Source organism: Mandrillus leucophaeus, unplaced genomic scaffold (genome assembly GCF_000951045.1).
Source record: "Mandrillus leucophaeus isolate KB7577 unplaced genomic scaffold, Mleu.le_1.0 Scaffold125, whole genome shotgun sequence".
Taxonomy (NCBI): Eukaryota; Metazoa; Chordata; class Mammalia; order Primates; family Cercopithecidae; genus Mandrillus; species Mandrillus leucophaeus.
Window position 1 is genome coordinate 408,749 of NW_012100876.1, and position 12,912 is coordinate 421,660.

The window sequence follows — 12,912 nt, forward strand, 5'->3', positions numbered from 1 at the left end:
CCAGCTACTAGTGGCAGCGAGAAGGCAATTCCTGGCTGGCGGTTGGCATCTGAGCAGGTAACTCAGAATGAGGGGGAGGCTCAGTGGGACCCCGAGGGGATCCCCATGTTCTCCCTCTAGAAAGGCATTTAGGCAGGACCAAACTGGCATGGTGGGAAACCTGCGGCTTCCCTCTCTCTGGTGGAGCTCAGACTTTAGCGTGCAGCGGAATTTTCAGGACAGCTTGTGCAATGCAAATTCCTAGGTCCCCCAGGAGGGCTTGAGGGACCTAGGAATCTGTATTTTCACCAGCTCTCCAGAAGATTCTGGAAATACTGGTGGTGCAACACCATAGCTCCCCAAGCTGCCACTCGTGGGCCCCCTTCCCTCCTGAGCCTCCCTCATCAAAGTGTGGTCAGCAGGGACACGGGAGAAAGATGGGAGGGACCTGTAAAAATTCTCATTTAGGAGGAAAAAGAAAAATGGGGGATCAGGGAGGCTTCCTTAGTCATTTCCAGAAGGTTTAGAAATGCAAGCCAGAATTGCTGCCTTCTGGGAAGGGTCTACAGGCCTGGCCTGCAGAGGAGGCCAACACTCGGCAAACGCCACAACCACCTGGGAATAGATGTGGGGCAGCTGGAATCAGGCAGACCTGAGTGTAAACTCAGCTTGGCCACTGCTGGCTGTGCTGCTTCAGGCGATTCTGTTGACCTTTCTGTGCTGCATAATGAAAATTCTTATTTTACTGAGTGCAGGGGCGGGGCGTAGTGGTGAGAGTGAGGATGAGTATGATCGTGAGTAGAATGCACTTAGCTCAGCCCTGGCTCTCGGGGCTGCCTGTGGCTGGCTGGGGTCAGTGAAATCTGCCATCCCAACGTGTGAGCTCTGGCAGTCCAGACTTGGGAAAACATTGTGTCTGCGCCCCCATCTTCAGGGAAATGGAAGACCGGAGGGGTCATGTCTGCCCCAAGTTCACTTTTTGGGAGGCTCAGCCAGGGATCTGACACTTAGAGCTCTGTTCCCACCATGGCCTCTCATGGGAGAGGCTGCGCTGCTGATGCCAGAGCAGGAACAGAGGTCAGGGCTGTAAGTAGAGGGCAGGCAGCATAGACGCGGGCTCTGGGGAGCTAGGCTTGGGGGTAAGGATCCTGGGCCTAGGCTGCCCTCTTCAGCTGGGGCCAGGGCCCCTGGCAGAAAGGGGCATACAGACACTCTGCCAAAGCCTGGGTTGCCCATGGCTGGGAGAGGGGTGGGGCACACTCATGTGGGACAAGAGCACGTCTAGGGCTAGGAGTTAGCACACACTGACCTACACACTGCCCACTGGCCAGGCCATCCGGCAAGGGTTCAGTCATAAGGGCTGGGGCTCCCCATTCCTCAAAGAGAAATCAACCAGAAACAACCTGTATAAGGTAGGACGGAAATAACACAGTAAACCATGAAAAAAGGCTTACCTGGCATTTTATCTTTTTCTTTCCTTTTTTAAAATATAGCACTATAAGCATTTTATTTTATTTTTGAGACAGGGTCTCACTCTGTCGGCCAGGCTGGAGTGCAATGGCGAGATCTTGGCTGACTGCAACCTCCAGTTTTTGGGCTCCAGTGATTCTCGTGCCTCAGCCTCCTGAGTAACTGGTACTACAGGCACGTGCCACCATGCTGGGCTAACTTTTTGTATTTTTGGTAGAGATAGGATTTCATCATGTTGCCCAGGCTGGTCTTGAACTCCTGAGCTCAAGCCATCTGCCTGCCTCAGTCTCCTAAAGTGCTGGGATTACAGGTGTGTGTCACCACGCCCAACCTTCTTCTTTTTTTGGAGGAGTCTTACTCTGTCACCCAGGCTGCAGTGCAGTGGCGCAATCTCTGCTCACTGCAACCTCTACCTCCCGGGTTCAAGCGATTCTCCTGCCTCAGCCTCCGGAGTAGCTGGGATTACAGGCACGCACCACTGTACCCAGCTAATTTTTGTATTTTTAGTGGAGACTGAGTTTCACCATGTTGACTAGGCTGGTCTCAAACTCCTGACCTCAGGTGATCTGCCTGCCTTGGCCTCCCAAAGTTCTGGGATTACAGGAGTAAGCCACCATGCCAGGCCCACTTTTTTTTTTCTTTTTTTTTTTGAGACAGGATCTTGCTTTGTCACCCAGGCAGAAGTGCAGTGGCATGGTCACTGAAGCCTCGACCCCCTGCCTCAGCCTCCTGAATAGCTGGGACTACAGGTGCACACCACCACAGCAAGATTTTTTTTTTTAATAGAGATAGGGTCTTGCTATGTTGCCCACGGTGGTCTTGAACTCCTGAGCTCAAGTGATCCTCCCATCTTGGCCTGCCAAAGTGCTGGGATCACAGGCATAAGCCACTGCACCCAGCCCATTTTATCTTAAAAATTTTTTAAATGATGAACATAGGTTAATTTTATCTTAAAACAGATTTTCCACTCATGTATTACTCATAATGAATATTTTTACTTATAATGAGATTATGCAGTACATGCATATTACACAATTAATGTTTTCATTTGATACCATGTAATAGTCATAGCCAACATTTATTAAGCCCTTGGCATGTGCCAATCACTGTTCTGAGTATGTTCCACTTATTATTATTATTATTATTGAGACAGGATCTCACTCTGTCACCCGGGCTGGAGTGCAGTGGCACGATCTTGGCTCACTGCAACCTCCACCTCCTGGGTTCAAGTGATTCTTGTGCCTCCGCCTACTGAGTAGCTGGAATTACAGGTGCCCGCCATCATGCCCAACTAATTTTTGTATTTTTAGTAGACATGGGGCTTCCCCATGTTGGCTAAGCTGGTCTAGAACTCCTGGCCACAAGTGATCTGCCCACTTCGGCCTCCCAAAGTGCTGGGATTATAGGCGTGAGCCACTGCGCTTGGCCTAAGTATGTTACACTTATCAATTCATTTTATCCTCACAATTAACCCATGAGGTAGTTACTATTAATATCCCTATTTTACCGACAAGCAAACTGAGGCACAGAGACATTAAGTGATCTGCTCATGACTTGACTTCAGAGCAGGCACATCTTCTTGCTAGCTCGGTTAGACTGCTTCTTTCTTTTTAATAACCCCGTAATAGTCCATTATTGGATATAGTGTAACTTACTTAATACATGCCTCTCTTACAGATGAACATTTAGGTACATGTAAGTACTTTCCAATAACCAATCGCCTCTTGATGAATATTTGGGTGTTTTTCATTTTTGCTATAACAACCAGCTTCTTTGTACACATATATTTATGGCCTTGAGTAATTCTATAAGGTAAATACCTAGAGATAAAATTGCAGAAATATGTATGCACACATATATCTGTGTATATATGTAACATATATGTGTATATGTATATCAAATATATATGTGTGTATATATATTATATATTTTTTGAGACAGGGTCTCACTCTGTTGCGCAGGCTGGAGTACTGTGGTGCATTATGACTCACTGCTGCCTCGACCTCCTAGGCTCAAATGATCCTCTCACCTCAGCCTCCTGAGTAGCTGGGACTACAGGAGTGAGCCACTACACCTGGCTAATTTAAAAAATATTTTGTAGAGACGAGGGTCTCGCTATCTTGCCCAGGCTGATCTCAAACTCCTGGGTTCAAGCAATCGGTCCACCTCAGCCTCCCACATTGCTGGGATTACAGGTGTGAGCCACCGCACGCAGTCGAAATATTTTTAAAGTTGATGAAGGAAAAGGAAATGTACAACTCACAAGAGTGGTCCATAAGTGGCGGGAGCAACTGTGAGTGCTCCAGGGAGGGCTAAGGACACTGTCTCCTACAGGTGTCAGGATGTTGGGCTGGGTCCAGAGGGTGCTGCCTCAGCCCCCAGGAACCCCTCGGAAGACCAAGATGCAGGAGGAAGAGAAAGTGGAACCAGAGCCAGAGCTGGAGGCGGAGGTGGAACCAGAGCCAAACCCTGAGGAGGCTGAGACAGAGTCCGAGTCCATGGTGAGAGGGGGAGGGGGAGGAGGGGCAGGCCGGCCTCGCTGCTCAGGGTCTTCCCAGTTTGGGCCACCTGCTCTCCAGGGACCTTCTACAGCGGAAAAGGTTAGCATCAGAAGGAAAAGTGGGGGTCACAGGGTCCCACACTTGTTCAAATGAGAAAACTCAGGTTCAGACAGTGGATAGGGCTGGCCCAAGACTAACATTTTCTGTAAAAGGCTAGATAGTAAATATTTTAGGCTTTGTGGGTGATGCTATCTCTGTTAATTACTCAATTCTGCGATTATAGTGTGAAAACAGTTATAGGTAGTGCATGAATGAATGAGCATAGCTGGGTTCCAATACAATTTTATTTATAAAAACGTGCAATAGCCTAGATTTGGCCCACAGGCTGTATTTTGCTAACCTCTGGAGTTCAGAACAGAGCTACTCACAGGAGCCAGTCCATGAACTGTTTATTACTAGTCCATGATGGTTAAGCAGTTTGTACCAGAATGTAAATCTACTCTGTAGCTAAGTACACTGATTAGTTTAGTTGCTATTTATTTTGTACCAAGACTTTCTCAATGAAGGAAGCAGTGCATTGATAAACATTCTGGTGCAAACTGTTTAATCATCATGGACCATTAACAATTTGCAGACTGGCATGGATCCATGGGCCACACTGTGGAGTATTTCTCCAGAACTTTTCCTCTGCAACCCATCCATTCAGGAGGTGGATGGCAACTAATTCAGCAGCTCAATTCGACAGATGTGATTGAGCTTCTAATTGATGCCAGGCCCTGTGGTCAGTGCTGAAAGCATAAAGATGAATAGGCATTGCCCCGGGGGGTCAGCAGACAAGAGCCCAGCCAGTTCATTCTGCCAAGAGACACAGGTGGGGAGGAGGGGACGTGGTGAGCCCCAACATTGGCCTCAGCTCTCCCCTTCTTGGGGAGCCAGAAAAGTGTGTCAGATCAAACAGTGGGAGCTCAGAAGAGGGAGAGTCATCTTCACTTTGGAGATTGGCGGCTGATGGGGGAGAGCTTTTTAGACGCAGAGGATGGAGCAGAATTTTAACCCAGGGAGATGGAGATGCTGGGCATTCCTGGCAGAGGAAAGGCTGTTACTAGAGAAGGGCAGGGTGTGTTTAGGAAACAGGTATAGCGTGTGTGTATGCATGTGTATATGTTGCATGTATATACACGTATATGTCATATATGTGTAGTGTGCTCTTGGTATGTCTGTGTCTGCACATATGTATTTGCAAATTGGGTGTGCATGACAATGTATGTGAGCATATATGTACATGAATGCATGTGTATGTGTTTGCACATATGTTTATGTGCACATGTATTAGTATGTCTGTGGTTCCATGTGTTTGTGTGACATGCTAGTGTGTATGTGTACATATTTCTGAGTATGTGAGTGTACTCATGTATTTCTATGTGTATGCATGTTTGTGTGTCTGTGACTGTGTCATGTGTATGTGTATATACACATAGTTGTCTCCACATGTGTATATATACACAGTTTGTGTCTGTGCATGGATGTTCATGTATGTTTAGATGCAGAAATCTGTGTGTATGTGCATATCCATATGCACATACTTGTGTGTATTTGCAAATATGCAAGTGTGTGACTAAGCATATGTGTGTATACACATATTTCTGCACTTGTAATCATATGCAATGTACCTATGCATATGTGCATGTTGTGTGTCTCTACACCAGCAGGCATATGCATGTGTGTATCTGTATGCATGCATGTGTGCATATGACTGTATGCACGTTTGCATATGACTGTATGCACATATATGTGTGTTGGGGCATGTATGCATATGTACATACACATGTATATGTACATATGTTTTTGCCTGTACATGTGTGCACATGCACTTATTTTTGTGTCTGCACATGTGTGTATATATGCATGTTGGTATTTGTGTGTCACTGTATGTATGCATATGTATGTGTACATACGCTCATATTGTATGTCTGTTTATGTATGTATGTGAATGAGAGTGAGTATGCACACATTTGTGTGTCTGTGTATGTGTGTGCATGTATGTTTGTTTGTACATACACATATGTGCATGTCATAGCAGGAGGTGTGGCTGCAGAGGCAGGTGAAAGGCAGATAGCAGAGGCCAAACTCCAGCTGGCTACTAGGGAGGAATGGAAAGTTTGGGCCAGAAGGAGAGGGAGCGCCCTGATGGGGGATGAGGGGCGTGGACTCCTCCCATCTCCCTCTCCCCCTCAGCCTGCCTCAAGACTTCATAACTATCTCTAAATGGTCCTCTCCCCTCTCAGGCCACTAAAGTGGGGCAGCCTCCTGGGGATATTGTAGGCCTGGGAGGCTGGGAGGCCACCTTGGACCTTGGGGGCTGTGAGGGCCCCCAGCCCCAGATGAGGGGTCCCTGGGGCTAGGAGGAAGGGAGTATCCCAGGTGGAAGGTAAGGCCACCAGGATTTACAGAGACGATGCTGAGGAAAGAGCTGTTTGGGTCTTTTGTGGGGCAGGGATCCCTTGAGGGAGAATCAGGGGCTACCCCTGTCCAAACCAGGCTGGTCTCACCTAGGGCTTACCTGGCCGTGTTCGAACCCTCTAGCCCCCCGAAGAGTCACTCAAGGAGGAGGAAGTGGCTGTGGCGGACCCAAGTCCTCAGGGTGAGTGAGAGTGCAGAAGCCCAGGCTGGCAGGGCAGGGGGGCTGGCATTCTCCCCCTGGAGGCTCGCAGAGCCCACGAGGTTGGCAGACCCATTTCGTAGATAAGGAAACTGAGGCTCAGAGAAGCTAAGGGTGGGCTCCCGGAGACTTCAGTTGATCTGAGCTGGAGCCTGGCTTTCTGACCCCTTGGGGGCTCTCTCTGCTTCCCTGACTTGATCTCCCCAAGCAGGGTAGAAATGGGCCTCTCTGAGGCCCTAGATCTGAAGGATGAGAGATTCTTTTCCAGAGACCAAGGAGGCTGCCCTTACTTCCGCCATATCCCTCCAGGCCCAGGGCGCTGAGAGTTCTGAAATGAACAGGTACTTTACCACCCTCCCCTCTCTTCAGGGCCAACCTGCCCTCGACTCCCCTCCCAGCTAGGGAGCCCTAGGGATGGGGGGTGGATGAGTACTGCCCTCAGCTCTGCTGTCATTCTGGGGAAAGCCCTGGGACATCCTGGGAATTGGCTGAAGTGAGCTTCAGGTGGAGGGTGGGCTCTCCCAAAGTAAGCCTGAAGCTCCCAGTTTGTAATTTCTGCTGGAAATCCAGAGTCATGCATTCATCTCCATTCACCCCATTCATTCATTCCTTCACTCATTCATTCATTAGACTGCTGGCTCCTTGAGGGCAGGGCAATGTGACCAAAAGAAACAGTGGGTCAGAGCTGCCTAGTGAGCGCCCCTGTACAGGGGGCCGGACGTTTCTCAGTGCTCGGGTGAGATGCAGGCCCAATGGGGTCAGAACTTCTGCTTTTCCCAGAGAAGCCAGAAATCCAGGCTTTTGCATGGAATCTCCCAGTTGGTTCCTGAGCATGGCTGGGGCTGGGCTGGCCTCAGGCAGGGAGGCTGTGACCTTCACATTTAGGCTGCTCAGCCTCTGCCACAGCATTACACCGGCAGCAAACCTTGGCCCTTTGGGAGCATGATGTGTGCTCAGAGCAGGACAGTGGGAGGCAGGAGGAGAAGAAAGTCAGCTGCTCTGTCCTAAGCATCCATGGGGGTGGACTCCGAATGGCACCCGGTCTGCCCGGCCTCACGAAGCAGCAGCATCCCCCATTTTCCAGAGAAGCACATGGAGTTTCTTGGGGAGGAGATGGGTCTGAATCTCCCAGTGGGGAGACAGTGGTTTAGGATTCAAGCCAAGTTCTTTCGGACACTGGACTTGCCTTGGGCCAGTGGTACATGTAGGTACTTTCCAATAACCACACCACACACATACAGATGACAGTGACACTCAGGGACGGGGACTCACCTAGTGTCTTGGGCCTCGAGGGCCTCATTGAGCTAGGGGAAGTTGGCGGCAGGCTGGTGTCTCTGTCCATCGCAGTCCCAGCCGCAGGGTGCTGACCTGGCTCATGAAGGGCGTGGAGAAGGTGATCCCACAGCCTGTCCATAGCGTCACGGAGGACCCGGCTCAGGTACTGCTGGGGCTGGAGGCTGAAGGGGCTGGGTCGGAGAGGGGCTGTGGGGAGGCTGCCCTTGGGCTCCCCGCCCATGTCTATCTGTCTGTCCCTGGCAGATCCTGGGGCACGGCAGCACTGGGGACACAGGTAAGACCAAGGGGCAGGATAGCTTTTCAGCGGCGGGGCTGAGGGGCTGAGGGGTTGCTGGGATGGGCCCTGCCCCTTGGGAGCCTCTGCCCAGGCCAGATCTTCTCATCTGATCGACCCTGAGTTCGAGCCTGGGATTGAGTTGGGCTTTCGGTGCCCACTCCAGGCTGCCCAGGGGGCTGGGGCAGGTCTGCTACTGACTGCCTTTCTGTATTTTCTGACCCTGCAGGGTGCACAGATGAACCCAATGAGGCCCTCAAGGCCCAATACATGAGGTGAGTCCCTGTCCCTGAGTGTCACTGTCATCTGTATGTATGTGGTAGGAGTAACAGGGCCTTGGGTTCAGGAGCAGGGTCTGTTACCACCTCAGGGTATGACCTTGGATGTACCTCCCGTCTCCTCTATGCCTGTTTCCAGCCATAGAATGGGGACAGTGGACCGTGTGCTGCTCATAGTTTGTGGCAGAAGGTCCCTGGGTGCACCCAGGGATGACTGAGAGGCCCCTGGGTGGGGCCACCCTCTGAGAATGGGGAGGGGCAGGGATGAGCTCCTCACAGGTGGGCTTCATGTAAATAGGCTCCGTGTGGAGCCTGGAAGCAGGGCTTGGCTCACTGTGGGGGACATCAGGGTGCCCAGGCTGGCCTCAGTGTCTGACCTCTCAGAGCTGACTCAGGGAGGGGTGGCTGCCCCATCAGTAAGGGTGGCAGGCTGGCGGGGGGACTCTGGCAAAGAGGGGAGCCAGGGAGCTCCGAGAAGGGGCCCTGCTCAGTTTCAACTGCCTCTTCCTTGCAGGTGTTTAGGCCCTGTGTGGCCAGGTCCTCCAGGTTTTCAAGAGAAGCTAGAAATCTAGCTTTTTATGTAAAACCCTCAAATTTTAATCAAGAAGTTTTCAGGACACTGTAGACTTCCAAAGTAAGCTTGAAGCTCCCAGTTTGTAATTTCTGCTAGAAATCCAGAGACATGCATTCATCTCCATTCACCCCATTCACCCCATTCATTCATTCCTTCACTCATTCATTCATTAGACTGCTGGCTCCTTGAGGGCAGGGGCTTTTGTCCTGGTCACTACTGAACCCTTGGTGCCCGGCACAGCACCTACCAGAGTGAGGACTCAGCACACATAGGACAAATGCATGCATGAATGAACATACTTGTATATAATCACACACTTCATTCATTCATTCATTCATTCCTTGCTGCAGCTTGCTCTCTGTGTCTTTTGGTCCCCTACTTCCTTCTGAGACGTGCGCTGCTGATTCCTGAGACCATGAAAGCGATTTAGGATGAGGGCACCTAGAGGACTCACCAGCCTTCTTTTGGGCCATACTTGGGGGAACCGGTTGTCCTGGGAACATGGTGCCTCCCTGAAGAGAGTGGGGCTTCCCAGAGGCCAGATGGATTTAGGATCCAATGCTTGACCTTAGGACCAGCCACATAATTAATTTGCGGGGCCCCAGGCAAATGCAAATGCAGGCCCCTTAAAATTTTTTTAAAAATGTTTTCAGACTGTGACAGCAGAGTATGAAACCAAAACCAGGTCCTTCTAAGTCTAAGGCCTTGTGTGATGGCACAGGTCACACTCCCGTGCAGCCAGCCAGCCCTGTCTGTTCCAGCACAGGGAGCCCCCAGGGCTGCACTCAGGTCCTCAAGCGGCTCTTGCCTCTCCTCTGATGCCTCAGGAAGCCATGGCTGTGGTTCCAGAGCCTGGTCCAGCCCTGGCTCAGAATTGGAGTCTGGCAGGATTTCCCCACCGCCTTGGGGCTCTTTGAGAGTTTCCAGGACAAGGCCACCACTATGCAGAGCAGTGGTGGAGGCCACGGAAGGGCTGGTCGGGGGCTGGCCCCGCGGTGGGCTGTTAGGTAGTGCACTGACCTGTTCCCTCAGGGCGCTCTGCTGACCACTGGCCCCTCTGCAGGCCCGGGTCACGGCTGCTCCTGTGGCTGGAGCAGAATCTGGAGAGAGTGCTTCCTCAGCCCCCCAGATCCTCCGAGGTGAGCCAAGGAAGGGAGGGGCAGGGAGTTGAGTATATGGGGGGGTTTCTGGGGCCCCAGGAGGGCCTGCCTCCTCCAGCAGGCTGTCCCCACCCCCCTGGAACTCAGGAGAGGGCGATGCCCCCCTTGGAGAGTCCTTGATGGGGAGGAGTGACTGCGAGAGGTGGCGGGGATTCAGAAGGAGAGACCCCCCAAGTCCCCCACTCACCAGCCTTGGGCCAGTGCACAGCTGGTAGTGGGGGTTGGGGAAGTGCACAGAGCTTGCTATGGCCCATGACCTTGTGCCCTGTTTGTCACCCAGGTCTGGAGAGATGAGCCTGCAGTTGCTACAGGTGCTGCCTCGGACCCAGGTACGGGGAGGGGAGCTCAGGAGGGGGCTGCCTGGGATGGTCACGGGCTGGGCTCAGGGGTCAACTGGGCCCTGGAGAATCCCCCGGAGGCCCTTAGCCCCCACCCAGACTAGGATGGGGTTCAGGGCTTGCCAGGAGCAGGCTGCTGTAGGGGACACCAGAATCCCCTCCCCAGTCCAGACTGGGAAGCCAGAGTCCTGGAAGAGACGTGTGGGTCTTGGATAAGTCCTTTCCCCTCCCTGGGCCTCAGTTGTCTTGTCTGTCTGGTCTGTTTGAGGATAGGAATGGGTGAAGTGGTCCCAAAGGGCTCCCCATTCAGTCCTGTTAGTGCCTTGAATCTGGCCCCTGTGCCCTTGAGGGGTTGAAGGAAGCCCTCAAGGGACGGCGTCTCTAGCTCCTGCTTTCCCCGCTGTTTAGTGCCTCCAGGACGCCCCCAGGAAACAGGGCCCAAGCTGCAGGCCCGGGAGAGCGCCCCCCTGCCCACTGCCATCCCCCTGCAGCCCAAGGAGGAACCCAAGGAGGTGCCAGCTCCAGAGCCCCAGCCTAGCTCCCAGGCCCAGGCCTCCTCCCTGCCACCACCCAGGGACACTGCCAGGTGAGCCACCCTCAATGCTGCGCCTCCCACCAGGGAGCAGGATGAGTACCTAGTCCCTGCCCAACACCTAACCTCCAGGAAACCTGGAAGAAAATTCTACTGGATGTGTGCAGACCCCTTCCCAAGGCAGCCACATCAGCTTCGTGCCCTTTCCCACGTTTCTATGCATGTCCAAGCTTTCAAGCTTTGGGTACGTGTTTTTTTTTTTTTTTTTTTTTTTTTTTTTTTTTTTTTTCTTTTTTCTTCAACACACACCTGACAGGAGCAAACTATACCTACTCTTCTGCACTTTACTTTTTTTTTTGAGACAGAGTCTTGCTCTGTCTCCCAGGCTGGAATGCAGTGGCACAATCTCGGCTCACTGCAACTTCTGCCTCCCAGGTTCAAGCGATTCTCCTGCCTCAGCCTCCTGAGTAGCTGGGATCACAGGTGCAGGCCACCACGCCCGGCTAACTTTTGTATTTTTAGTAGAGATGGGGGTTTCACTGTGTTGGCCAGGCTGGTCTAGAACTCCGGACCTCAAGCAGTCTGACCACCTCGGCCTCCCAAAGTGCTGAGATTACAGGCATGAGCCACCCCGTCTGGCTGGCTTGCTTCTTTTTTTTTCTCAACTTGAAAAATGTGTCTTAGAGGCGGTTTTATCCACACAGGTCTTACTGCATCCTTTCTGTGACAGCTGCATTAAATGGATGCACCAGTTTTTATTTCACCACTCAGTGGACATTTACATTTGTTTTCACTCTTTTGCCACAATCAATAGCCCGTGCATGCATCACTGGGTTCACGCACAAGTAAATCTGGAGGATAAATCAGTGGAAATGGAGTTCCTGGGCCAGAGGATACATGTATTTAAAATGGGATACAGGCTGGGTGCAGTGGCTCATGCCTGTAATCCGAGTACTTTGGGAAGCTGTGGGAGCAGGAGTTTGAGACCAGCCTGGGCAACATAGCAAGACTCCATCTCTACAAAAAATTAAAACACAAAACAAAACAAAACAAAAAACAGCTGGGCATGATGGCATGTGCCTGTAGTCCCAGCTGCTCAGGAGGCTGAGACGGGAGTGAGCTATGATCACACCAGCCTGGGCTACCAAGTCAAGAAAGAAAGAAGGAAGAAAAAGAGAAGGGAAGGAAGGAAGGAGGAAAGGAAATCAGGACAGGTGTTGCCACTTTCCATGTGTGAGATGCCCAAAATGCACTCCCTTCCGGGGATGGGTGGGAGGGTTGGGGGAGCCTGAGCTACCTGCTGGGGCCTGAACAGTAGCCAGAAGCTCACTTAGGGAGGGTGGAGGGCGGGGGAAATGGTTTTCAGGCTGGAAACCTGGGCTCTGGCTCCTGGCAGGCTCTGCCTTTTGGCAGGCTTGTTTTCTGCCTTGTGAATGAGTTGACTTTGGCCTCAGTTTCCCCACGACCCTTCCCACCTGGACACAGCACACTCTCTTCCACCCGCAGGCTGGTGGCGTGGGTCCTGCACAGGCTGGAGATGGCTTTGCCGCAGCCAGTGCTACATGGGAAGATAGGGGAACAGGTCAGTGCTGGGCGCATGAAGTGGGGGCCTTGGTGGTGGTGGGAGGGGTCTTGGGAACTCGGGTAAGGAGCAGGATGGTTGGCCTGTGTCCCTGGGGTGTGAAGGCACAGCAGGAAGAAGGGACCCTGGGTAGGAGCCCAGCTCCCCCAGCCTTCCTGTCTGCATGGCCCACGCTCATTCCACCCGCTCTGAGGCACAGTGGCCACAGGCCTGAGATGTGGTGGCCCAGCCCCTCCTGCCAGGGGTTCACAGTCAGTGGGGGAGGTCCT

General features: G+C 52.1%; 1 protein-coding gene across 3 annotated transcripts in view; it reads left to right on the forward strand.

Annotated features, from left to right (window-relative positions):
* Window positions 1–12,912, forward strand: part of CNGB1 (cyclic nucleotide gated channel beta 1) — a 97,863-nt gene continuing 84,951 nt past the window's right edge. For 2 of the 3 annotated variants that reach the window (XM_011971810.1, XM_011971813.1), the window contains exons 1-11: window positions 1–57; window positions 3,784–3,950; window positions 6,534–6,591; window positions 6,878–6,950; window positions 7,957–8,047; window positions 8,149–8,179; window positions 8,409–8,454; window positions 10,095–10,170; window positions 10,472–10,520; window positions 10,938–11,115; window positions 12,568–12,643. In XM_011971810.1, coding sequence (XP_011827200.1) covers window positions 3,792–3,950; window positions 6,534–6,591; window positions 6,878–6,950; window positions 7,957–8,047; window positions 8,149–8,179; window positions 8,409–8,454; window positions 10,095–10,170; window positions 10,472–10,520; window positions 10,938–11,115; window positions 12,568–12,643 — 837 coding nt within the window. In that variant the 5' untranslated portion in view covers window positions 1–57; window positions 3,784–3,791. The remainder of the gene's footprint in view (window positions 58–3,783; window positions 3,951–6,533; window positions 6,592–6,877; window positions 6,951–7,956; window positions 8,048–8,148; window positions 8,180–8,408; window positions 8,455–10,094; window positions 10,171–10,471; window positions 10,521–10,937; window positions 11,116–12,567; window positions 12,644–12,912) is intronic. The other variant, XM_011971812.1, reaches the window with a different exon arrangement.